General features: G+C 60.0%; 1 protein-coding gene across 1 annotated transcript in view; it reads left to right on the top strand.

Annotated features, from left to right (window-relative positions):
* GRIK1 (glutamate ionotropic receptor kainate type subunit 1) overlaps positions 1–23316 on the top strand; it is a gene marked incomplete at both ends in the record, with an annotated part of 35379 nt that overhangs the window by 1071 nt on the left and 10992 nt on the right. The window contains 8 exon segments of the mRNA XM_084873833.1: positions 2613–2780; positions 3629–3883; positions 5549–5730; positions 15475–15528; positions 17992–18159; positions 19224–19367; positions 21997–22104; positions 22604–22717. Coding sequence (XP_084729959.1) covers positions 2613–2780; positions 3629–3883; positions 5549–5730; positions 15475–15528; positions 17992–18159; positions 19224–19367; positions 21997–22104; positions 22604–22717 — 1193 coding nt within the window.

Genomic DNA, 23316 nt, shown 5'->3' with positions numbered 1-23316 from the left:
GGGATGTGGGGTGAGGAGAGGGTGTGGGGTGAAGAGGGAGGTGAGGAGGGAGTGTGGGGTGAGAAGGGGTGTGGGGTGAGGTGTGAGGTGAGGAGAGGGTGTGGGGTGAGGAGGGGGTGTGGGGTGAGGGGGGAGGTGAGGAGGGAGTGTGGGGTGAGGAGGGAGGTGAGGAGGGGGTGTGGGGTGAGGAGGGGGTGTGGGGTGAGGAGGGAGGTGAGGAGGGGTTGTGGGGTGAGGTGTGAGGTGAGGAGAGGGTGTGGGGTGAGGAGGGGGTGTGGGGTGAGGTGTGAGGTGAGGAGAGGGTGTGGGGTGAGGGGGGAGGTGAGGAGGGGGTGTGGGGGTGAGGTGTGAGGTGAGGAGAGGGTGTGGGGTGAGGAGGGGGTGTGGGGTGAGGGGGGAGGTGAGGAGGGGGTGTGGGGTGAGGAGGGAGGTGAGGAGGGGTTGTGGGGTGAGGAGGGAGGTGTGGGTGAGATGTGGGGGTGAGGAGGGGGCATGTTACCTTCCATTAGTGGGTTCATTCATTCAATCGTTCGTCCATGAAGGATCCACTACAGAAATAAGGTCACAGCCCTGGCTGGTTTAGCTCAGGCCTGTGGGCTAAAGGGTCCTGGGTTCGATTCCCAGTCAGGGCACAGGCCTGGCTTGTGGATTCAATCCCCTTGGGGCGTGCTGATGCACCAGTCAATGATCTCCCTTCCTCTTTGAAATCAATATCTATCATCTATCATATATTATCTATCTATCATCTAGCTATTACCTATCTATCTATCTATCATCTATTTATCATCTATCTATATAGAGATAAGGAATACAGTGTCTTTTGTGACTTCCGAAGATCTTGTGAAATATCATCAGAATTCACAGCAATGACGGCTATATTTCCGAGTGCGTGGACGGGCAGGCGCCTGCTGGCCCTCCTCGGAGCGAGCCTTCTAAATATGCAGGCTATTAAGTAGATTATTAATATGCAGGTTATTAAGTAGATTGTAATTCATCGTGCCGGGCACACCCGTGGCTTGATGATTCCTCCAGGAAGCACGGCTGCTGAGCCGTAATTATTTTCCAGGAGTTGGAAGAATGATCAAACTTCCGCTCTTTCCTGCACGGGGGCGGTCAGGGGGAGTCTTTTCTGAAATGTGGCACAGCTCTTCACAAAGGAATCACGCTCACCTGAGCTCTCACCTCGATCCCAAAGGAACCCCAAAGGAGATCGTGGGCGGAGTGTGGAGACGCACACATCCGGCTGAGTAACACTGGGTGCCCTGGGTGTCCCCCACAGACAGCCCTCCCCAGGGCAGTGCGGCCGCCACAGATGTGGGCACCAGCAAGGTCGGCATACAAAGCAGCAAGGCCAGCTGTGTGGCTCAGTGGTTGAGCGTCAACCTAGGAACCAGGAGTTCAGGGTTCCATTCCCCGTCAGGGCACAGGCCCCGGTTGTGGGCTCAACCCCCAGCAGGGGACATGCAGGAGGCAGCCGATCCATGGTTCTCTCTCATCATGGATGTTTCTCTTTCTCTCTCCCTCTCCCTTCCGCTCTGAAATCAGTAAATATAGATAAATAGATAGATAGGTGGATGATAGAGATATACAAATATATTTTAACAGGAGCACGAGAAGCACACACACACGGAACGTAATTTTCAAAAGAAGGAGTTGCAGAACCTGGTTGGGGTAGACTCTCACATGTCAGAGCCTCTGGAGTCGCCGACCCGGGGCCCACGGGCGCGACGAGGGTGCAGCGCCTGGGGAAGAGGGTGTTTGGCTGAAGGGAGGGAGGGAGGGAAGGGCCAGGCCACCTGCGGAGCCCGGGTGCTCTGGGCCCACCCAGAGCCCTTCCCATGAGCGGCTCCAGAACGGCTCAGCAGTCCCAGGGGTCAGTGTTCCCACTCGTTTTACACACGAAATGATTTGGTCCAAGCAGTGCCTTCTGCAGATGCTCAGCCTAATTATTTCCTACTCGAGGCCCCGGGGCACGAAAATTCGTGCAAGAATTCTGAAACCCTCCGTGTGCGGTCCACGGACGAACTACGTGGCCCACATCTGCCCTCCCAGACATGAGCACACGCCTGGAGGTGGACCCGTGCCCCTGCCCAGCACACGGGCTGCTCGGCGTGAACACGGGCTGGGACCGGCCTGAGCATGACGGCCTTTTGTCTGAATCGTTTATATTCTTCTCTTTGAAAAACACACGTGGCCCTAGCCCCGTGGTCAGCAAACTGCGGCTCTTTGGCCCCTTGAGTGTGGCTCTTCCACAAAACACCACGGCCTGGGCGAGTCTATTTTGAAGGAGTGGCGTTAGAAGATGTTTAAAAAATGTGGCTCTCCAAAGAAATGTCCATCGTTGTGCTGTTGATATTTGGCTCTGGTGACTAATGAGTTTGCTGACCGCTGCCCTAGCCAGGTGGTTCAGTGGGTAGAGCGCCGTCCAGCAGATCAAAGGGTTCTGGGTTCGATTCCCGGCCAGGGCACAGGCCCGGGTGGCAGGCTGGATCCCTGGTGTGGCCGCAGATCCGTGGCTCCCGCTCCTCGGTGATGTCTCTCCCCCGCTCCCCTCCGCTCTGACATCAGTGAACCCGTGTTAACGCCGGCCCGGCTCACCCCCTCCCCCGCAGGCGGCGTGTTCGAGGCCGCGGAGGGCGAGCCGGCGCCCGCCGAGGAGCTGGCCTTCAGGCTCGCCGTCGCCAGCGTCAACCGGAACCGCGGCCTGGCGCCCAACGCCACCCTCAGCCCCGCCGTGCGGAGGACCGCGCCCTTCGACAGCTTCCAGGCCTCGCAGAGAGGTACGCTCACGTCCGAGCCGCCGGCGGGCGCACGTTACTCCGTACACACACGTGGGCTGGGTGAGGCACACCCTGGCCGGTGCGGAGCGAGGCCTGGCTGAGCCGGGCCCTGGCAGCTCCTGCTGAAATCCGGAGGCTCAGCGTCTCCGACGCCCTGTGGGCGGTGCCACCGCATCCTGTGACCGGCGGGCTCTCCGGCCGGTTCCTGCCGGAGCCAGAGGCCTGCAGCCGCTCCTGTGGCCACCCCACGGCGCTGCCTCTGCAGTGACACTCCCCGTGTTCGCTCCGGGAGGCCCCCAGCCAGGCCCGGGGTTTAGACTCCGCCTGTGCCCGGCCGGTGGCTCCATGGCTGAGCATTGACCTGTGAGCCAGGAGGTCAGGGTTCGATTCCCGGTCAGGGCACAGGCCCGGGTTGTGGGCTCCATCCCCAGTGTGGGGCGTGCAGGAGGCAGCCGATCCGTGATTCTCTCTCATTATGGATGCTTCTATCTCTCCCTCTCCCTTCCTCTCTGAAATCAGTAAAAACATTTTTTAAAAGACAGACTCCACCTCATGTGCGGTGAGGACACGAGGCCAGGGTCAGGTGACCTGCAGGCGCTGCCCCCTGGTGCTCCTCGCCGGCCCTGCGTCCCCGTCCCTGACCCCGTCCCCGTCCCCGTCCCCGACCCTGTCCCCGTCCGTGGGGCTCGGGGTCTGGGGCTCTGGAGGCTGGTGTGAGCCTGCAGGTGGAGGGGGGGCGGGGGGATCCACAGGAATTCACAGCTCCCTCTCCCTCCCTCTCTCTCCCTCCCCCTCTCCCTCCTCCTCTCTCTCTCCCTCTCTCTGCCCTCCCCCCCGCCCCCCCGCAGCCTGCGACCAGCTGGCCCTGGGCGTGGCCGCGCTCTTCGGCCCCGGGCACGGCCCCTCGGCCGCCGCGGTGCAGTCCGTCTGCCAGGCCCTGCAGGTGCCCCACATCCAGACCCGCTGGCTCCCCCCGGCCGACGCCCGCGGCGCCTTCCACGTCAGCCTGCACCCCGAGCCGGCGGCCGTGGGCCGGGCCGTGCGCGACCTGGTCCTGCGCCTCGGCTGGCGCGCCGCGACCCTGGTGTACGAGGACGGCCCAGGTAGCTGTGCGGGCGGCGCCCGGCCGGGACCCCTCCCCTGAGGCGTGCCGGGGGTCAGACGCCCCCAGAGGCGGCTCGGACCTGGAACAGGGTTTCCATCCTCATGTGCCTTCCACCGAGCACCCCTCCCCCGCTCCCACTCAGCACCCCCTCCCCCTCCCTCCCACCCAGCACCCACTCCCCCTCCCTCCCACCCAGCACCCCCTCCCTCTTCCTCCCACTCAGGACCCCCTCCCCCGCTCCCACCCAGCACCCCCTCCCCCGCTCCCACCCAGCACCCCCTCCCCCCACACCCAGCACCCCCTCCCCCCACACCCAGCACCCCCTCCCCCCACACCCAGCACCCCCTCCCCCCACACCCCCTCCCCCCACACCCAGCACCCCCTCCCCCTTCCCACCCAGCACCCCCTCCCCCGCTCCCACTCAGCACCCCCTCCCCCCACACCCAGCACCCCCTCCCCCCACACCCAGCACCCCCTCCCACCCAGCACCCCCTCCCACTCAGCACCCCCTCCCCCCACACCCAGCACCCCCTCCCCCACACCCAGCACCCCCTCCCACCCAGCACCCCCTCCCCCCACACCCAGCACCCCCTCCCCCCACACCCAGAACCCCCTCCCCCCACACCCAGCACCCCCTCCCACCCAGCACCCCCTCCCCCCACACCCAGCACCCCCTCCCACCCAGCACCCCCTCCCCCCACACCCAGCACCCCCTCCCCCCACACCCAGCACCCCCTCCCACCCAGCACCCCCTCCCCCCACACCCAGCACCCCCTCCCACCCAGCACCCCCTCCCCCCACACCCAGCACCCCCTCCCACCCAGCACCCCCTCCCCCCACACCCAGCACCCCCTCCCCCCACACCCAGCACCCCCTCCCCCCACACCCAGCACCCCCTCCCCCCACACCCAGCACCCCCTCCCACCCAGCACCCCCTCCCACCCAGCACCCCCTCCCCGTCCCGCGATGAGGAACTGGGTCCTCCCAGCACTAACACGGTTCCATGTGGAATGTTGGGCGGAGGAGACCATTCTGGCCAGAAACAGGCTCCCGTGCTTCCTGGCCCGTCCCCTAGGGCTGCCGACCCTCAGCGGCCAACCCGCCCTGAGACCCGGGGCCCGGGTTCATGGCCGAGAAGCCCCAGCAGGGCTTGTTGGGAGCAGTGTTCCCGTCCCACCGTTCACACCTGCGGGGGCCGGCCGCCATTTGTTAACCGTGTGGGGGCCGGACGCAGTCGGAGGAGGAGTGGTGCGCTGGGAAGAGTGTCCTCTTGGCCCCACGGCCCCACACGCGGCCACACGGCCCCCACACGCGGCCACGCAGGTATCCCCACGGCAGGGGCCACAGGCGAGCGGTGGCGTGCCCGGCCGGGCCCTGGCTGCCCCGGGGAGAGGGTGTAAGGTGGGGGGACGGGGTGGTGGGTGGACACGGTGGCTGCCCAGGGCGGGGGGCGGGGTTAGGGGGACGGGGTGGTGGGTGGACACGGTGGCTGCCCAGGGCGGGGGGCGGGGGTAGGGGGACGGGGTGGTGGGTGGACACCGTGGCTGCCCAGGGCGGGGGGCGGGGTAGGGGGACGGGGTGGTGGGTGGACACTGTGGCTGCCCTGGCTGCCCGGGGGCGCATAGGGGACGGCCTGGTGGACGGACTCCGCCCTCTGCCGCAGGCCTGCTCCGCCTGCAGCAGCTCATCCAGGCGCCGGCCCGGCAGGACCTCCGGCTGTGGCTGCGGCGGCTGCCGCCCGGCGCCCGGGACGCCACGCCGCTGCTGCGGGACATGAAGCGCGGCCGCGAGCTCCACGTGGTCCTGGACTGCGGCCCCGAGACCGCCGCCCGCCTCCTGCAGCAGGTGGGGGGGGGAGGGGGGGAGGGTGTGGGGGGTGGGGGGGTGGGGGGGTGGGAGGGGGGAGGTGAGGGTGTGAGGGGTGGGGGGGTGGGGGGGTGGGAGGGAGGTGAGGGTGTGGGGGTGGGGGGGTGGGGGGTGAGGGTGTGGGGGGGAGGTGAGGGTGTGAGGGGTGGGGGGGTGGGGGGTGGGAGGGAGGTGAGGGTGTCGGGGGGCGGGGAGGGGGAGGTGAGGGTGTGGGGGGTGGGGGGGTGGGGGGTGAGGGTGTGGGGGGGAGGTGAGGGTGTGAGGGGCGGGGGGTGAGGGTGTGGGGGGGAGGTGAGGGTGTGAGGGGTGGGGGGCGGGGGGGTGGGCGGGGCGGGGGGGAGGTGAGGGTGTGGGGGGGAGGTGAGGGTGTGAGGGGCGGGGGGTGAGGGTGTGGGGGGGAGGTGAGGGTGTGAGGGGTGGGGGGGTGGGGGGTTGAGGGGGCGGGGGGGAGGTGAGGGTGTGGGGGGGCGGGGGGGTGAGGGTGTGGGGGGGGCCGTGAGCTCCACGTGGTGCTGGACTGCGGCCCCGAGACCGCCGCCCGCCTCCTGCAGCAGGTGGGGGGGGTGAGGGTTGGGGTGGGGGGTAGGGAGGTGACCAGGTGGACCTCCGACCTCACCAGTGAGCTGAGGGCTCACAGCCCCTGTGGTCCCCTCACACGGAGCGGGGAGCTGGGGCGGGACAGGCAGGTGTCCACACGGGTCCCTCTGAGCAGCCGGCCGCCCTGTGGTCTCTGCGCACCCCACCCCCGTCCCGGCCCCCGGCCCCCGTGGGCTCTGGATTTCGGGGGAAACGCAGGCCGCCCTCAGACGAATCGTATGGAGCTTCTCTTCCTCCTGAGGCTGCCACCAGGACGTCCCCACCAGGAAGCTGGCTTTCTCACCCCCTCTCCCCACTTCACCCCGCCGGGCCCATTCCTGAGGACCTGGGAGAAGGCTCGGTGCCTCCAGGGAGAGTCTGATGCCCGTCCTGTTATATCGGACATACACTGAGGGGGAGGGTCCTGTTATATCGGACATACACTGAGGGGGGGGGGGTCCTGTTATATCGGACATACACTGAGGGGGGGGTCCTGTTATATCGGACATACACTGGGGGGGAGGGTCCTGTTATATCGGACATACACTGGGGGGGAGGGTCCTGTTATATCGGACATACACTGAGAGGAAGGGTCCTGTTATATCGGACATACACTGAGGGGGGGAGGGTCCTGTTATATCAGACATACACTGAGGGGGAGGGTCCGGTTATATCAGACATACACTGAGCGGGGAGGGTCCTGTTATATAGGACATACACTGAGGGGGGGAGGGTCCTGTTATATCAGACATACACTGAGGGGGGAGGGTCCTGTTATATAGGACATACACTGAGGGGGGGAGGGTCCTGTTATATCGGACATACACTGGGGGGGAGGGTCCTGTTATATCGGACATACACTGAGGGGGGAGGGTCCTGTTACATCAGACATACACTGAGGGGGGAGGGTCCTGTTATATCGGACATACACTGAGCGGGGAGGGTCCTGTTACATCAGACATACACTGAGGGGGGAGGGTCCTGTTATATAGGACATACACTGAGGGGGGGAGGGTCCTGTTATATCGGACATACACTGAGGGGGGAGGGTCCTGTTATATCGGACATACACTGGGGGGGGGAGGGTCCTGTTATATCGGACATACACTGAGCGGGGAGGGTCCTGTTACATCAGACATACACTGAGGGAGGAGGGTCCTGTTATATAGGACATACACTGAGTGGGGGAGGGTCCTGTAATATAGGACATACACTGAGGGGGAGGGTCCTGTTATATAGGACATACACTGGGGGGGAGGGTCCTGTTATATCGGACATACACTGAGGCGGGGGGAGGGCCCTGTTATATAGGACATACACTGGGGGGGAGGGGCCTGTTATATCGGACATACACTGAGGGGGGGAGGGTCCTGTTATATCGGACATACACTGGGGGGGAGGGTCCTGTTATATCGGACATACACTGAGGGGGGGAGGGTCCTGTTATATAGGACATACACTGAGTGGGGGAGGGTCCTGTAATATAGGACATACACTGAGGGGGAGGGTCCTGTTATATCGGACATACACTGAGGGGGAGGGTCCTGTTATATCGGACATACACTGAGGGGGAGGGTCCTGTTATATCGGACATACACTGAGGGGGGAAGGGTCCTGTTATATTGGACATACACTGAGGGGGGGAGGGTCCTGTTATATCGGACATACACTGAGGGGGGAGGGTCCGGTTATATAGGACATACACTGAGGGGGGAGGGTCCTGTTATATCGGACATACACTGAGGGGGGAGGGTCCTGTTATATCGGACATACACTGAGGGGGGGAGGGTCCGGTTATATCGGACATACACTGAGGGGGGAGGGTCCTGTTATATAGGACATACACTGAGGGGGGAGGGTCCGGTTATATCGGACATACACTGGGGGGGAGGGTCCTGTTATATCGGACATACACTGGGAGGGAGGGTCCTGTTATATCGGACATACACTGGGGGGGAGGGTCCTGTTATATCGGACATACACTGAGGGGGGAGGGTCCGGTTATATCGGACATACACTGAGGGGGGAGGGTCCGGTTATATCGGACATACACTGGGGGGGAGGGTCCTGTTATATCGGACATACACTGAGGGGGGAGGGTCCTGTTATATCGGACATACACTGAGGGGGGAGGGTCCTGTTATATCGCACATACACTGAGGGGGGAGGGTCCGGTTATATCGGACATACACTGGGGGGAGGGTCCTGTTATATCGGACATACACTGGGGGGGAGGGTCCTGTTATATCGGACATACACTGGGGGGGAGGGTCCTGTTATATCGGACATACACTGGGGGGGGGAGGGTCCTGTTATATCGGACATACACTGGGGGGGAGGGTCCTGTTATATCGGACATACACTGGGGGGGAGGGTCCTGTTATATCGGACATACACTGAGGGGGGGAGGGTCCTGTTATATCGGACATACACTGAGGGGAAGGGTCCTGTTATATCGGACATACACTGGGGGGGAGGGTCCTGTTATATCGGACATACACTGGGGGGGAGGGTCCTGTTTTATAGGACATACACTGAGGGGGGAGGGTCCTCTTATATCGGACATACACTGAGGGGGGAGGGTCCTGTTATATCGGACATACACTGAGGGGGGGGAGGGCCCTGTTATATAGGACATACACTGAGGGGGGGAGGGCCCTGTTATATCGGACATACACTGAGGCGGGGAGGGTCCTGTTATATCGGACATACACTGAGGGGGGGAGGGTCCGGTTATATCGGACATACACTGAGGGGGGGAGGGTCCGGTTATATCGGACATACACTGAGCGGGGAGGGTCCGGTTATATCGGACATACACTGAGGGGGGGGAGGGCCCTGTTATATAGGACATACACTGAGGGGGGGAGGGCCCTGTTATATCGGACATACACTGAGGGGGGGAGGGTCCTGTTATATCGGACATACACTGAGGGGGGGGTCCTGTTATATCGGACATACACTGGGGGGGAGGGTCCTGTTATATCGGACATACACTGGGGGGGGAGGGTCCTGTTTTATAGGACATACACTGAGGGGGGAGGGTCCTGTTATATCGGACATACACTGAGGGGGGAGGGTCCTGTTATATCGGACATACACTGAGGGGGGAGGGTCTGGTTATATCGGACATACACTGAGGGGGGGGTCCTGTTATATCGGACATACACTGGGGGGGAGGGTCCTGTTATATCGGACATACACTGAGGGGGGAGGGTCCTGTTATATCGGACATACACTGAGGGGGGAGGGTCCTGTTATATCAGACATACACTGAGGGGGGAGGGTCCTGTTATATAGGACATACACTGGGGGGGAGGGTCCTGTTATATCGGACATACACTGAGGGGGGAGGGTCCTGTTATATCGGACATACACTGAGGGGGGAGGGTCCGGTTATATCGGACATACACTGAGGGGGGAGGGTCCTGTTATATCGGACATACACTGAGGGGGAGGGTCCTGTTATATAGGACATACACTGGGGGGGAGGGTCCTGTTATATCGGACATACACTGAGGGGGGAGGGTCCGGTTATATCGGACATACACTGAGGGGGGAGAGTCCTGTTATATCGGACATACACTGGGGGGGAGGGTCCTGTTATATAGGACATACACTGAGGGGGGAGGGTCCTGTTATATCGGACATACACTGGGGGGGAGGGAGGCGTGGCTCTCGGGGCCGAGCACCCAGGGGCGATCACCTCCCTTGGGAGGGAACAGGCTGTGATGGAATCCGCAGTTTTTTCCCCAAAACTAGTCAGAAAACCCAATGTCAGGACTCGATTAAGCTGCAGAGACGGGGCCTCGTCAGCCTCTGAAAGCTGAGGGTAGAACGTGTCCCCCCAGCCTGGGGTCCCTCCCTCCTGCCCCCCCCCCCCGGCCCTGCACATGGCCACTCCCTCTTCTCACCCCTCAGGTGGGAGCCGGCTCCTGCTCCTCCGGCTCCCAGTCCCCCCAGTCCTGCCCATCCCCCCACAGCCCCCCCCCGCCCCCCTGGCTGAGGGCCATCCCCCTCCCCTAGGACCCCGCCCTGTGGGGTGGCCAGCAGCACCCGCCCTCAATCACACAATAGCCTGGATGTAATTGGTATCACCCTTAATTTGCAAATGAAATTCGAGGCTCAGAGCTACAATAATTTCATCCGCCATGGGCATGGACGGAGCCTGCTCTCGTTATATTTAATATGTATTTTTTATTGATTTCAGAGAGGAAGGGAGAGGGAGAACGAGAGAGAATCATGGAGCGGCTGCCTCCTGCACACCCCCTGCTGGGGATCGAGCCTGAAGTGTGATGTGCTGGTGCCACTGAAACAGTGTGAACAGGCCCTGGCGGGTGTGGCTCAGTGGACAGAGCGTTGGCCTGTGCACCGAAGGGTCCCGGGTTTGATTCCAGTCAAGGGCATGGACCTCGGTTGCAGGCTCCTCCCTGTTCCAGGCTCTGGTCGGGGCTTGTGCAGGAGGCAACCCACTGATGTGTTTCTCTCACATCGATGTTTCTCTCTGTCTTTCCCACTCTCTCTAAAATCAATGAAAAAATATCCTCAGGTGAGGATTTTAAAAAAGGGCTGCATGGGGCCAGGGCTGCGAGCTGAGAGCACTGGGCTGAATGTGTGCGGGGCTGGGCCAGCGCCCCCAGCAGGCCACCGACAAGCACAGCGGGGAAGTTCGGAGAGGAGAATGTCGGTTCTGCAGAGAACCGTGAGGAAACGCCGTCCTGGTCGTGCTTTTCTCTGAAACGACATTTATCCCCAGAGGACACCTCCTCCCTCCCTGAGTGACCTCCAGCGAAACGCCCGCCCCAGAGGGAGCCCTGTGCGAGGCAGCCCCTCCCTCTGTGATCTCTGCTCGGAGGACGGGCCAACAGACAGTCCCTCAGCCCAGCGGCGTGGCTCCGGGATCAAGTATCGACTCCGGGCAGGGCTCAGGCCTGGGTTAGAGGCTTTATCCCCAGTGGGGGGCGTGCAGGAGGCAGCTAATCCATGGTTCTCTCTCATTGCTGATGTTTCTCTCTCTCTCCTTCTCCCTTCCTCTCTGAAGTCATTAAAAATATACACTGAGTGGCCAGATTATGATGATCTCTGAATGCATAATAATCTGGCCACTCAGTATATATACGCACATTAGAGGCCTGGTGCATGAATTCGTGCATGGCTGGGGTCTGGCCAGCCTGGCCAGGTGGAGGGCCAGCCTGCCTGCCGATCGAACTCCTGGTGGAGGGGACCATTTGCATATTAGCCTTTTATTCTATAGGATAGACATTGAGTGGCCAGATTATTATGCACTCAGAGATCATCATCACCTGGCCACTCTGTACATTTTTCAGAAAGCTGTAGACCCATTAGCTGGTTATTCATGCATCTTCATAGCTCTTTCTTAGCATTGAATAAGGGGCGTGTCATAGGGATGTTGCCTTTAGGTGAGACCATACAATACTCATAACAATAATAAGTGGAATGGTTGCTTAAAAAAAACACAAAGCATTTCACCTTGTATCCACCTGTGATACCACCTGGCTTTTGTTGGCCATTTTGTGAGATGGTTGGTTCCTGCTCCCACGTCAGGGCCAGGAACTGGTCAGTCTGCATTCGCTGTTTCCTCCCCCACCCGCTACCCCACCCCCTCTACCCCCGGGCCTGGGCGGCTGTGCTGCCGGAAGTGTGTCCGCATCCCCGGCTGGCCCCTCGAGGGGCGTCGCCATGACAGTATTCCCCATGATCCCTCGTGTTTCTCTCCCCAGCTGTAACCCCGTTCACGTGTGACGTCATTCACCTGAGCTCTTTCTTTCTTTCTTCGGAGCTGGCCTGGGGTTCATCAGTTCTGTTTCTTCTCAAAGAGCGAGCCCCCGTTCATTACCTGCTCCGCGGGTGTGCTCTTCCCTCTCGGCTGCCTTCTTAGCCGCTCCGGTCTCCGTCAGTCCTCCCTGCTGTTGGTTCTTCTCCTTCGAGTTCCTTCAGGTGGGAAGGTGGGTTCTGCGGTTGAGATTTTTATTGTTTCTCGAACCTGTGCAGCCGCGAGCTTCCTCTTAGAACTGATTTCGTTGCCTCCCATCCATTTCGGGAAGCTGTGCTTTTCATTATTTGCCTCCAGGTCATTGTTTCTTTCCCGTCTGACCGGCGGGTGCTGGTCTCCATGTGAGTGTGTTTTTCCCTTCTCTTCCCGCTGTTGGTTTCTAGTTTCATGCCACTGTGGTCAGACAGGACGCTTGACAGGAGTTCAATTTTCTTGAGTGTATTGCGGCTTGTGTGCCTGGAATAGAACTTTACCCGGTGTTTGAATGAAATGTTCTATACGTGTCTCATCTGACGCTTAAAGCCTTTATCTTATTACTAGTGACCGGGAATGAGAGGAAATAATTTAATATTGCTATTTGCCCTTTCTCTATATCCAAAGTGTCAGAGATGAAAGAAAATTAATAAAATGTATATGAAAATCTCCCTTCTGTCAGAGACTGGGGCTCACCATGGGAGTCTAGTCCCCGCCCACCCACATGCACCTCAAAATCACGTGAGACCCAAACCTGGCCGCTCCCCTCCCCCAGTGGGCTAGATCCAGACCGGCCAGTCCCACCCTTGTCAAGCCCTGCTGGGCAGGGGGCATAGCCTCAGGTCCCCTGGCCAGGACGAGGAGGGTGTGTGGCCTGAGGTCCCCCAGCCCAGACCGGGTCAGGGTGTGTGCCTTGAGGTCCCCCATCAAGCCCTGCCCAGTGGGGGACACGGCCTGAGGTCCCCTGTCAAGCCTCAGGTGTGCGGGGGAGGGTGTAGCGTCAGGTCCCCGCTGATTGCTCGTTAAGGCTCCTTATGGGAACGTGGCCTCAGCTGTGGGTGCAGCCATCTTTGTGACGGAGTGATGGTCAATTAGCATATTCCCTCTCTATTGGATGGGATTCGTTTTCTGTCTGGATGATGTATCCATTGATCTGAATGGATGGCGATGACCCCCCTGTTACCAGCTGACGGTCAATGTCTGCGTTTGCGTCTGTTAACAATTACTCCTCATATTGGGGTGCCCCTTTATTGGGCGTGTCGATATTTATGATGGCACAGCCCTTTCTGGGGCTGACCCCTCTATCATTACGGAATGCCTTTGTTGTTGTTGTTTGTATTCTTTGTTAAAGTCTGTTTTATCTGACACCAGGATTGCGATGCCAGTTTCCTGTCGTTCTGATCTGTGTGCGGCGTCTCTGTCTGGCCCGCCCTTCCCGCCTGCGAGCGTCTTTAGACATGAGGAGAGTCTCGCAAGAGGCACACAGACGCGCCTTGTTCTTAATCTGTTCACCTGCCCTTGTCCTTCTACTGGAGCATTTAATTCCTTTACATTTAACGTGGTTCCTGCCACGTGGGTGCCGGTGGCCATTTTGCTCATTGTTTTTTGGCTTTTCTCTATTTCTTTCCTCTCCAGACGGCCTCTGCCATGTGCTGGTTTTGCTCCGTGTTTTGTTTGGTTCCTTTCTCTTCCTTCTCCGTGTGTCTCTCACAAGGCTTTGGTGTGTGGCTCTGACTGGTTCGTGTCTGCCACTCCGTATCCCCACAGCCTGTGTGAGGTCATGTTCATGTCTGCCTCTCCGTGTCCCCCAAAGCCCATGTGAGGTCGTGTCCGTGTCTGCCACTCCATGTCCCCGCAGCCTCTGTGAGGTCGTGTTCATGTCTGCCACTCCGTGTCCCTGCAGCCTGTGTGAGGTCATGTTCCTGTCTACCACTCCGTGTCCCCCAAAGCCCGTGTGAGGTCGTGTCCGTGTCTGCCACCCGTGTCCCCCCAGCCTGTGTGAGGTCGTGTCCGTGTCTGCCACTCCGTGTCCCCGCAGCCCGTGTGAGGTCGTGTCCGTGTCTGCCACTCCGTGTCCCCGCAGCCCGTGTGAGGTCCACAGGCATGCACGCCCTGCCACATCCTACAAGGACTATGTGTCACTCCCTCCCATGTGTTAAGTTGGTGATGTCATATTTTAGATCTTCTTGTTTTGTGTATCACTATGACAACATCAATTTGTTGTTGTTGTTGTTGATCCTCACCCAAGGACATTTTCCCACTGATTTTTAGGGAGAGTGGGAGAGAGGGAGAGACAGAGAGAAACACCGATGTGAGAGAAATACACCGATGGGCTGCTTCCTGCAGGAGCCCAGACCAGGGCCCAGGCCGGGGAGGACCCTATAACCAAGTACGTGACCTTGACCAGAATTGAACCCGGGACCCTTTGGTCCACAGGATGACGCTCTATCCACTGAGCAATACCGGCCAGGGCCACAATATCAATTTTTTAGAAAACCCCAGACTCTCCACTGGTGGTTAAACGCCTCTAAAATGAAGTTCAGGGAGAAACGCAGCCCTGGTGTGGAGTTGAACCCTCGGCTGCCTCTGTGTCTCGCTTTCACTTCCAGGAAGAATATTTCAAACCACCAAGCCCGGCTCTCTCTCGTAGCATAAAGTGTGTCAGTATCCCTTTCCAGAGCTGGTCTTGGCGGGAATCGCTCGGCCTAATGACGGGCGTGAGGAATGGGGTCACTCCGACGCCCGGGGTCACTCAGAGGCCCGGGGTCACTCCGACGCCCGGGGTCACTCAGACACCTGGGGTCACTCACACGCCTGGGGTCACTCACATGCCTGGGGTCACTCCGAAGGCCACGTGCCTATGAACAACTCTGCGCATGAGGATGACTCAGCACAAACCTTTTATTTTGATCCTCACCCAAGGCATTTTCCCATTGATGTTCAGAGAGTGGGAGAGAGAGGGAGAGACAGAGAGAAACAACCACGTGAGAGAGACACATCGATCGGTTGCCTCCTGCACATACCCTGACCAGGCCCAGATGGGGAGGAGCCTGCAACCAAGGCATGTGCCCTGGACTGGAATCGAACCTGGGACCCTTGGGTCTGCAGGATGAAGCTCTACCCACTGAGCCACACCAGCTAGGGCTGCACAGATATTTTTAAATGTGATCCTCTGTCCAATGACTTGGTTCCAAGTCACACCGGGGCCATGACCAAGCCTCGGACGGCGTCAGCGGCTTGGTCTCTGCTCCCGCAGCCCTGGGTCCCAGGTTCCTCGTCTGCGGGACCCTCAGGCCCTGCTTGTCCTGGTGCCGGCTCCAGAGTCGCCTCTCAGTCTGCGTCCCCGTGGCCCCTGTGTCTGACCTCCGCTTCCCTTTCAGATCCTGCTCCTGGGCATGATGACCGAGCGCTACCACTACCTCCTCACCACCCTGGTAAGCACGCCGACCGCGTCTGTGAGCCCAGACACACGTCTGTGACTGCAGACACACATCTGTGACTGCAGACCTGTATCCATGACCATAGATACATGTCTGTGACTGCAGACACACATCCGTGACCCCAGACACACATCTGTGACTGCAGACCTGTATCCAGGACCATAGATACATGTCTGTGACTGCAGACACACATCCGTGACCCCAGACATGGGTCCGTGACCACAGACACACATCTGTGACCGCAGACACACATCCGTGACCCCAGACACACATCTGTGACTGCAGACCTGTATCCATGACCATAGATACATGTCTGTGACCGCAGACACACATCCGTGACCCCAGACACACATCTGTGACTGCAGACATGTATCCAGGACCATAGATACATGTCTGTGACTGCAGACACACATCCGTGACCCCAGACATGGGTCCGTGACCACAGACACACATCTGTGACCGCAGACACACATCCGTGACCCCAGACACACATCTGTGACTGCAGACATGTATCCAGGACCATAGATACATGTCTGTGACTGCAGACACACATCCGTGACCCCAGACATGGGTCCGTGACCACAGACACACATCTGTGATCGCAGACACACATCCGTGACCCCAGACACATATCTGTGACTGCAGACCTGTATCCATGACCATAGATACATGTCTGTGACTGCAGACACACATCCGTGACCCCAGAAATGGGTCCGTGACCGCAGACACACATCTGTGACCCCAGACACACATTCATGTCCCCAGACACACATCTGTGACTGCAGACATGTATCCATGACCATAGATACATGTCTGTGACCACAGACCCACATCTATGACCACAGACCCACATCTGTGACCACAGACCCATGTCTGTGACCACAGACATGCATCTGTGACTACAGACACATATCCATGACCACAGACTCGCATCCGTGAGAGGGAAGAGGCGCTGAGGCGGTGCCCGGAGGGAGAGGCCTGAGGGTGGAGACCAGTTCAGACCTGGGCTGGGCTGCAGGGAGCTCTCGGAGCTCTGCCTCTGCTCCGAGCTCTTCGGGAAGGCAGAGAGGAGGGCCCTCAGACACCCTCCCGTGTGGCCCCTGCAGGCACAGCCTCAGGGCTTCTCCCTCCTTCCTGCCCGAGGCCCCTTCACCACAGGAACAATGGCCTTTCCTAGCGCAGTGACGTCATGTCAGTGTTTTCTTAAACAGACTTTTTACTGATGTCAGAGAGGGAGAGGGAGAGCGAGAGAAACACCCATGAGGGGAATCACTGACCAGCTGCCTCCTGCACGCCCCTCAGTGGGGACCGAGCACACAACCGGGCATGTGCCCTGACGGGAATCGAACCCGGGACCTTCGGTCGCAGCTGGCGCTCAGCCACGGAGCCACGCTTTTAGGAAGGACAGTTCAGGAAGTGTCTTTCCTGTTAACGGTGCTTTGGGAGTTCGGTTCGGCCTCAGAGGGGTATGTGTTTTAGTCACACAGCTCGCAGCCTGGTCTTTCTATAGATACGGTGAAGGTGTCGATCGTCTGTTTTAAATGTGAATCCGCTCGTGCACACGGTGTGGCTCAGCTCCTCTGCGATGGGGGGTGGGGGGGGAGGGCAGGCTCTTCCTGAGACCTTGAGGGGGAGCAGGTTCCCCTGTGAAGGCCCCCCCCCTCCCCCCCCCCCCCCCCCCCCCGCCCGGCAGGGCCCAGCAGACGCGGGAGCTGCTGTTCTCCCAGAAGAGGACCTTTCGCTCCTCCTGTTCCTCTGGGAGCCGAGCTGCTGCTGAGAGCGGCTTCCTGCCCTGGCCCGCCCGGGGATGGGCTGCTTTCGGGGCTCGGGGGCCAGCGGGGACGGCTTCCTTTCCTGCTGAGGGAACTTCCTGTCAACGCTGTGCAATTTCCCAGTCTCCCTCCTTTGCAGGGCGAGGGGTGGGATGGTCTTTCCTGGGACCCCGTCTCCTCAGACCTCCGCTTCCTTATTAAATACAGGCATCGCCCGGCCGGCTGAGCGTCAGCCTGTGAACCAGGAGGTCAGGGTTCCCGGTCAGGGCACAGGCCTGGGTTGCGGGCTCCATCCTCAGTGGGGGGCGTGCAGGAGGCAGCCAATCGATGGTCTCTCTCATCATTGGTGTTCCTATCTCTCTCTCCCTCTCCCTTCCTCTCTGAAATCAATAAAAAAACACACACACATTTTTAAAATCTTTTTAATAAAATAAAATAGTAAAATAAAAAGGTACTGAGCCAAACGGACCCAGAGACCCTGCCAGTCCCCGGGGAGGATCCCAGACACAGAGCCCGGCTCCTCAGGGTCTCCCAGGCGGCGCCCGAGCGCCCACAGCTCCTCGGGGGTTCTCCTGCCTCCAGGCTGCAGAGATTGGAGGCGCCGGGCGAATGCCAGCACCGGGACCGTGGGCGCCGTTTCGCCGGAGCCTGGCGGCCGGTCACACTGACCCTGTCCTCCCCGCAGGACATGGCCGCCCTGGACCTGGGCCCCTACAGGCACAGCGGCGTCGGCATGACCGGCTTCCGGCTGCTCCGCGCAGACAGCCCCCGCGTGGCCTCCGTCCTGGAGAAGTGGGCGGCGGACCGGCTGCAGGCCCCGCCTGGGCCTGGCCTCCTCGGGGGCGCCATGACGGTAAGAGCCGCCCCAGGCCTGGGCCGGCTGCGCTCCCTCCCGGGGGCTCAGCGGGGAGTCCCTGCCTTCGGCCACCTGGGATGGTGGGACAGACGGTGGGACAGGCAGTGGGACAGGCGGTGGGGCAGACTGAGGGACAGACAGTGGGACAGGCAGTGGGACAGACGGTGGGACAGACGGTGGGACAGGCGGTGGGACAGGCAGTGGGACAGACGGAGGGACAGACGGAGGGACAGGCGGTGGGACAGACGGAGGGACAGACGGTGGGACAGATGGAGGGACAGGCAGTGGGACAGGCGGTGGGACAGGCGGTGGGACAGACGGAGGGACAGGCGGTGGGACAGGCGGTGGGACAGATGGAGGGACAGACGGTGGGACAGGCGGTGGGACAGGCGGTGGGACAGATGGAGGGACAGACGGTGGGACAGGCGGTGGGACAGACAGAGGGACAGGCAGTGGGACAGGCAGTGGGACAGACGGAGGGACAGGCAGTGGGACAGGCAGTGGGACAGACAGAGGGACAGACGGTGGGACAGACGGAGGGACAGACGGTGGGACAGCCGTGGGCCCCCTGGCTCTTGGGAGGGAGAAGAAGGAGCCGCCTTGTAGGTTTTGGGAAAGCCTGGCCCAGTTATGTCAAACACTGGCTAGTGTGGCTCAGTGGATAGAGCATGGGCTTGCAGACAGAGGGTCCCGGGTTTGATTCCGGTCAAGGGCACAGGCCTCAGTTGCAGGCTCCTCCCGGGTCCTGGTCAGGGCGTGTGCAGGAGGCAGCCCATCCATGTGTCTCTCACAATGATGTTTCTCTCCGTCTTGGACTCTCTCTTTCTCTCTCCCTAAAAACCAATGGAAAAACATCCTCGGGGGAGGAGTCATAAATAAATGAATAAATAACTGCTGTTTGGGGTTTTCGGAGTGTACTCGTCTCGGATTAAAAAACAAACAAACAAAAAACAGCTAAAAGAATTGCTCCCTCGCCATCGCCCCCCAGCATGGGCCCTGCGGGAAGGGGTCGTGCGGGAGGGGGTCCTGCAGGGGGACCGAGCTGTGCTGTGTCTCCGCAGACGGCGGCCGCGCTCATGTATGACGCCGTGCACTTGGTGGCCGTCGCCGCCCACCGGGCCGCCCCGCTGGCCGTCAGCTCCCTGCAGTGCCACCGACACCAGCCCTGGCGCCTCGGACCCCGATTCATGAGCCTGATCAGAGAGGCAAGTGCCGTTCCTCCCGCAGCTCAGCGGGGCCAGGGTCGGAGGCAGAGGGGGGTCCTCCGGGGGAGGGGGTCCCCTCGAGGGAGGTCCCTCCCACGGGCGGCTCCGTGGGGATGTCAGGGGATGATTCCCTCTCATCATCGATGTTTCTATCTCTCCCTCTTCCTTCCTCTCTGAAATCAATAAAAACGTATTTGTGAATAACTAAGTACATAGCATCCCCCCATCCGACCAGGCTAACTAGAGAAAGACATAAATTAAACCCACGTGGGATCCCAATGTTTATCTTCGTGGACAAGGAACATATCGATCAGCTATAAAGGCAATAATCTGATTGACACGGCCGCCATAGCGTGAGCCACTCCAGACGGAGATGTGATCTCCAGGCTTCACCGCGCACACCGCCTCCCCCTTCCCCACCCGCTGGCCTCAGGTGCCTGTTCTCGCCCACGGAGTGGACTTGCAAATTCCGAACCCCGTTTGTTACATCTGGACACACAGGTCACCCTCGAACCAGCACAAAAGCAGAAGGTCTGTGCACGAGCACAGCCAGGTCGCCGTCAGAGACGAATCCCGCGGGAGCAGTATGTGGTGTGCCCAGTGCGCTCGGCAGGATGGAGTTAAAGTCGGCGGACGTAAAGAAATGAAACACGGCCAGCAGAAGCAGAGCTGGAAATCAAATATTGGCAAGAAAAGCCATTATATCTTCAAATTATGCAGTGATCCGTGCAAGCTGTTATTGTGAGATAATGGGGTATAAACAGCACACATGAGCGTTAAAATAATTGTAGGTCAAACAGCTGAGAGTTTGATAAATGCATCCTTTCTGCTCCCGAAATAGCTGACCTCCAAGGAAGGGGTGTGATCGAAAGGTCATGTTTGTCGTTCCTTCCTTGGCTTAATGTTTATTTTCACCTCATTATGAAGAATATTTTAGTAATGCCGGGCGATGGGTGACATTTAACACCAATGGTCTTGATCCGGCATCCAGAAGGGTTCAGGAACCTGGAGAATGTGTAGATTAAAGAGGAGTCCAGAGACGGAAGATAATTTTGAAAGGCATTGGGGGTCAGAGGAGCTTCAGCTAAAGAAACCAAGTTCTCCTTGTCTCAGGACCCCTTGCTTTTTATTAGCACAATTTGTCCTAAGGCAAGGTGGAGATATACACTTCAGAGGGCAGGGTTTACAGAAGCATTGTCAGATTGGGGAATAGCCTACAGCTGTTCAGGTGTTTGGCCAGCAGGAGGCAATAACGTGCAGACTGAGATGCCCTGAGCTGTCTGGCAGCAAACAATCATCCTTTTCAAGTTTGGGGAAATGCCTTCAGCCATTCCAACGGGCGATAACATATGTGACTCAGCCCTTGTTGAGTCCCCAAGTCCCATCCACCTTTCGATGACACTCCTGCAATTACGACATGCTGGAGCTGTTAGCCTTGTTTTGAATTAGCTTCACCTGAGAACTGGCCTACGGCGGTGGTGACTGGCCAGAGACCACATCGCTCGGACGGAGGGTGAGTCTCAGGTGTGTGATTCACTCTGGGCCTCACGCTGGGGATGCGGGACAGTAGCTGTGAGGACGTCGGCTTATACAACAGGCCCAGGACGAGCCGCCGTTAATTAAAAACAAGTGAAATAGCCCCAGCCGGTATGGCTGCTCAGGGGTTGGGCACGACCTGGGAACCAGTAAGTCAAGGCACAGGCCCAGGTTTTGGGTTCAATCCCCAGTGTGGGGAGTGCAGGAGGCAGCCGATCTGATTCTCTCTCATTGATGTCTCCATCTCTCCCTCCCTCTTTGAAATCAATAATAAAAATATATTTACAAACAAGTAAAATAGTCCTAGTCAGTTTGGCTCAGTGGATAGAGTTCTGGTCAAGGGCACAGACCCGGGTTGCAGGCTCCATCCCCGGCCCGGTCTGGGTGCATGCAGGAGGCAACCAACCCATGTGTCTCCCTCACAATGATGTGTCTCTCTGTCTCTCCCCCTCCCATCCACTTGCTCTAAAACCCAATGGGAAAATATCCTCGGATGAGGATTAACAACAACAAAACAAAAAGCGACAATTTGACACCACAGTGGCCTGCACTTGTTAGCTTTCTCTCAGGGCTCAGAGCCATGTGTGGTCGGACTTTTAAGATCCATAAAATTCTGGCTCTGATTGCTTTTCTCTGCCCCTGTGACCCCCAGATGTGCTGGCTGGCTATGGGCACTGTTGGGTGGTCACAAGGGCAGGTGGTCACCGGGGTGGACAATCACCGGGGGGCGGTCACTGGGGGTGGTCACCGGGGGTGGTCACTGGGGGGGGGGTAACCGGGGGCAGTCACCAGGGGTGGTCACCGAGGATGGTAACCGGGGGCGGTCACCAGGGGGCGGTGACCGGGGCGGGTGGTCACCGGAGCAGACGGTCACCAGGGGGCAGTCACGGGGGAGGCTGGAGGAGCGGGCGCCGTCACAGACTGAGGTTGGCACGTGAGAGCGACAGATCTGGGGCTGTGACACCCCGAGGGCCAGCCACGGGCTCAGCTGGCGGCCGGGCTGGGGCTGTGGCCCACGGAGCCGGACCCCAGTGCCCGGGCTTCAGGGTGACGGATCTGCCTGCCCAGTCGGTGACCCGCCCTCCTCCCGCAGGCCCAGTGGGACGGCCTGACCGGGCGGATCGCCTTCGACCAGACCGACGGCTCCAGGAAGGACTTCGACCTGGACGTCCTGAGCCTCGGGGAGGACGGCCCGGAGAAGGTAACCGCGATGGGTCACGGCAGGACAGGAGAGCCCGGCTCACGCGTTTCCATGGCGACGTGGCCAGTAGCATGGACCTAGGAACCAGGAGGTCCCAGTTCGATTCCCCGTTTGGCTCAGGCGGGGCTGCGGGCTGGACCAGTGGGGGGCGTGCAAGAGCTGCCGGTCATGATTCTCTCTCATTGATGGTTCCCTCTCCTCTCCCTCCCTCTCTGAAGCCGATGAGAACGTGTCGATAACAATAACAATGAGGTTAATAAATAAAACAAACGACACCCCAGCCTCCGCCAGCAGCTCAGGCTTCCCGGCTCTGCCGCTGCTCGTCCAACTGTCCATCCTTCCGTCGTCCGTCCGTCCATCCTTCCTTCGTCTGTCTGTGGCTTCACTTCCCCGCCAGCCGCTCCTGCGCTGTGCCCCTGCGGGCGGGACATGGAGCTCGGGGGCAGTCTCGGGGTGCTCCTCCACCCGGGCCCCCCCTCAGCCTCCGTGTTCCATGCAGATCGGCGCCTGGAGCCCCCTCCGCGGCCTCCGCCTGCGGGACGCGAGCAGAGAGCCAGCCCCCGGCCTGGGCACCCCGCCAACCAATCGCACGCTCATCGTCACCACCATCCTGGTGAGCGGGGCGTCTGTCCGGTCTCACCCAGACCCCCCTCCAGGGGCTCCCTGCCCTGTGTCCTCGCCCAACCAGAACCCCTGACCTCCAGGGGCTCCCTGTGTCCGTCCGGTCTCACCCAGACCCCCCTCCAGGGGCTCCCTGCCCTGTGTCCCCGCCCACCCAGAACCCCTGACCTCCAGGGGCTCCCTGTGTTCGTCCGGTCTCACCCAGACACCCCCCCCCCCACCTCCAGGGGCTCCCTGCCCTGTGTCCCCGCCCACCCAGACCCCCCTGACCTCCAGGGGCTCCCTGTGTCCCTGCCAACAGCTCTGTCTGCAGATTCAGGTTTACTTGTTTTAATGAATTTTATTGATGTCAGAGAGGAAGGGAGGGGGGAGGCAGAGAGAAGATCGGTCATGGGAACCGTGGATCCTGCCTCCTGCACGCCCCCCACTGGGGACCGAGCCTGCAACCCAATCCACCCTGTGCCTGTGCCCTGACCTCCTGGTTCATTGGTCGAAGCTCAACCCCTGAGCCACCTGGCCGGGTGGGAGTCTAGTTTGGAGGGGACACTCAGGGCACAGGAGGTCCCTGCGTAGGAGGAGTTCTCAGCTGCC

This window comes from Pipistrellus hanaki (genome assembly GCF_964339955.1).
Source record: "Pipistrellus hanaki genome assembly, chromosome: 2".
Taxonomy (NCBI): Eukaryota; Metazoa; Chordata; class Mammalia; order Chiroptera; family Vespertilionidae; genus Pipistrellus; species Pipistrellus hanaki.
Note: the sequence above shows the minus strand (reverse complement) of the source record. Positions and strands in the feature narration are given on the sequence as shown.